At 35.5% G+C, this 800-nt stretch overlaps 1 protein-coding gene across 1 annotated transcript in view; it reads right to left on the bottom strand.

The window, feature by feature from the left end:
* LOC119593401 overlaps nt 1-734 on the bottom strand; it is a gene marked incomplete at its 3' end in the record, with an annotated part of 20,365 nt that extends 19,631 nt beyond the window's left edge. Inside the window, 1 exon segment of the mRNA XM_037942330.1 lies at nt 621-734. Within this exon segment, the coding sequence (XP_037798258.1) occupies nt 621-623 (3 nt within the window).
* Between the last annotated feature and the right edge of the window lie 66 nt (nt 735-800).

Raw genomic sequence — 800 nt, 5'->3', positions numbered from 1 at the left:
TTGAGAGGAGACACATTACAGATAACCTAATGATTTAATGTCCTATATAATCTCCTTTCATCAATCATTAACATGATAGATTTACTTCTTCTTTTTTCTAAATATGAAAATATATGTAGAGTTTGGGACATAAAATACCCTGACAAGATACCCTATTATGGAAACATATTTGGACCATAATCATTTCGAATTTAGAGGAGTTTTTAAAAATTAAGGGATAAATTACGCCTGCACTTCCACAACCAACTCTTAAATGAAGAGAAATTATCATATAAAGCGTAATTAATTTAATACATTGGTATCGAGGTGTCTTAAGAATAATCAATCCCCATAATTCTTTTTTTTCGTATTTTAGCTTCTTGCTCTAGCCTCATTAACACTCACAACCTTTAGCGTTCTACTAAACTTACAAGCAAAATGCACAAATACGAAGAAAAATATTTAAAAAACCGACTAAAACACTTAAAATAATAAACCCCATCCATCCTCCCCCCAACACAAGCATTCAACACATTAGCCCCTTCCTTCCCTCCACTCCTTAAACAATCCCTCAAAACTAACCCAAAAACTGAAGAAAAAAAAAAAACATGACCAACAAACATCAAATAACCGTCACAGACCATATTCGCTTAGAGAACCGGCAGGAAATGGACATAATACAGCGTCGTAGCTTCGCCTCCCTTTCGCTCTCTCTCTCTGATGCTGAAACGGCGACTGCGACGATCCCTTCTGGTTTTAACGGCGTCGCTATTCCGTGTTTTTTTTTTATGCTGTGTCTATTCTGTGTGTTATGCTTTTCT

The sequence above is a fragment of the Penaeus monodon genome, chromosome 32, assembly GCF_015228065.2.
Source record: "Penaeus monodon isolate SGIC_2016 chromosome 32, NSTDA_Pmon_1, whole genome shotgun sequence".
Taxonomy (NCBI): domain Eukaryota; kingdom Metazoa; phylum Arthropoda; class Malacostraca; order Decapoda; family Penaeidae; genus Penaeus; species Penaeus monodon.
The sequence above is the reverse complement of the archived record's forward strand: the minus strand, read 5'-3'. Positions and strand labels throughout refer to the sequence as shown.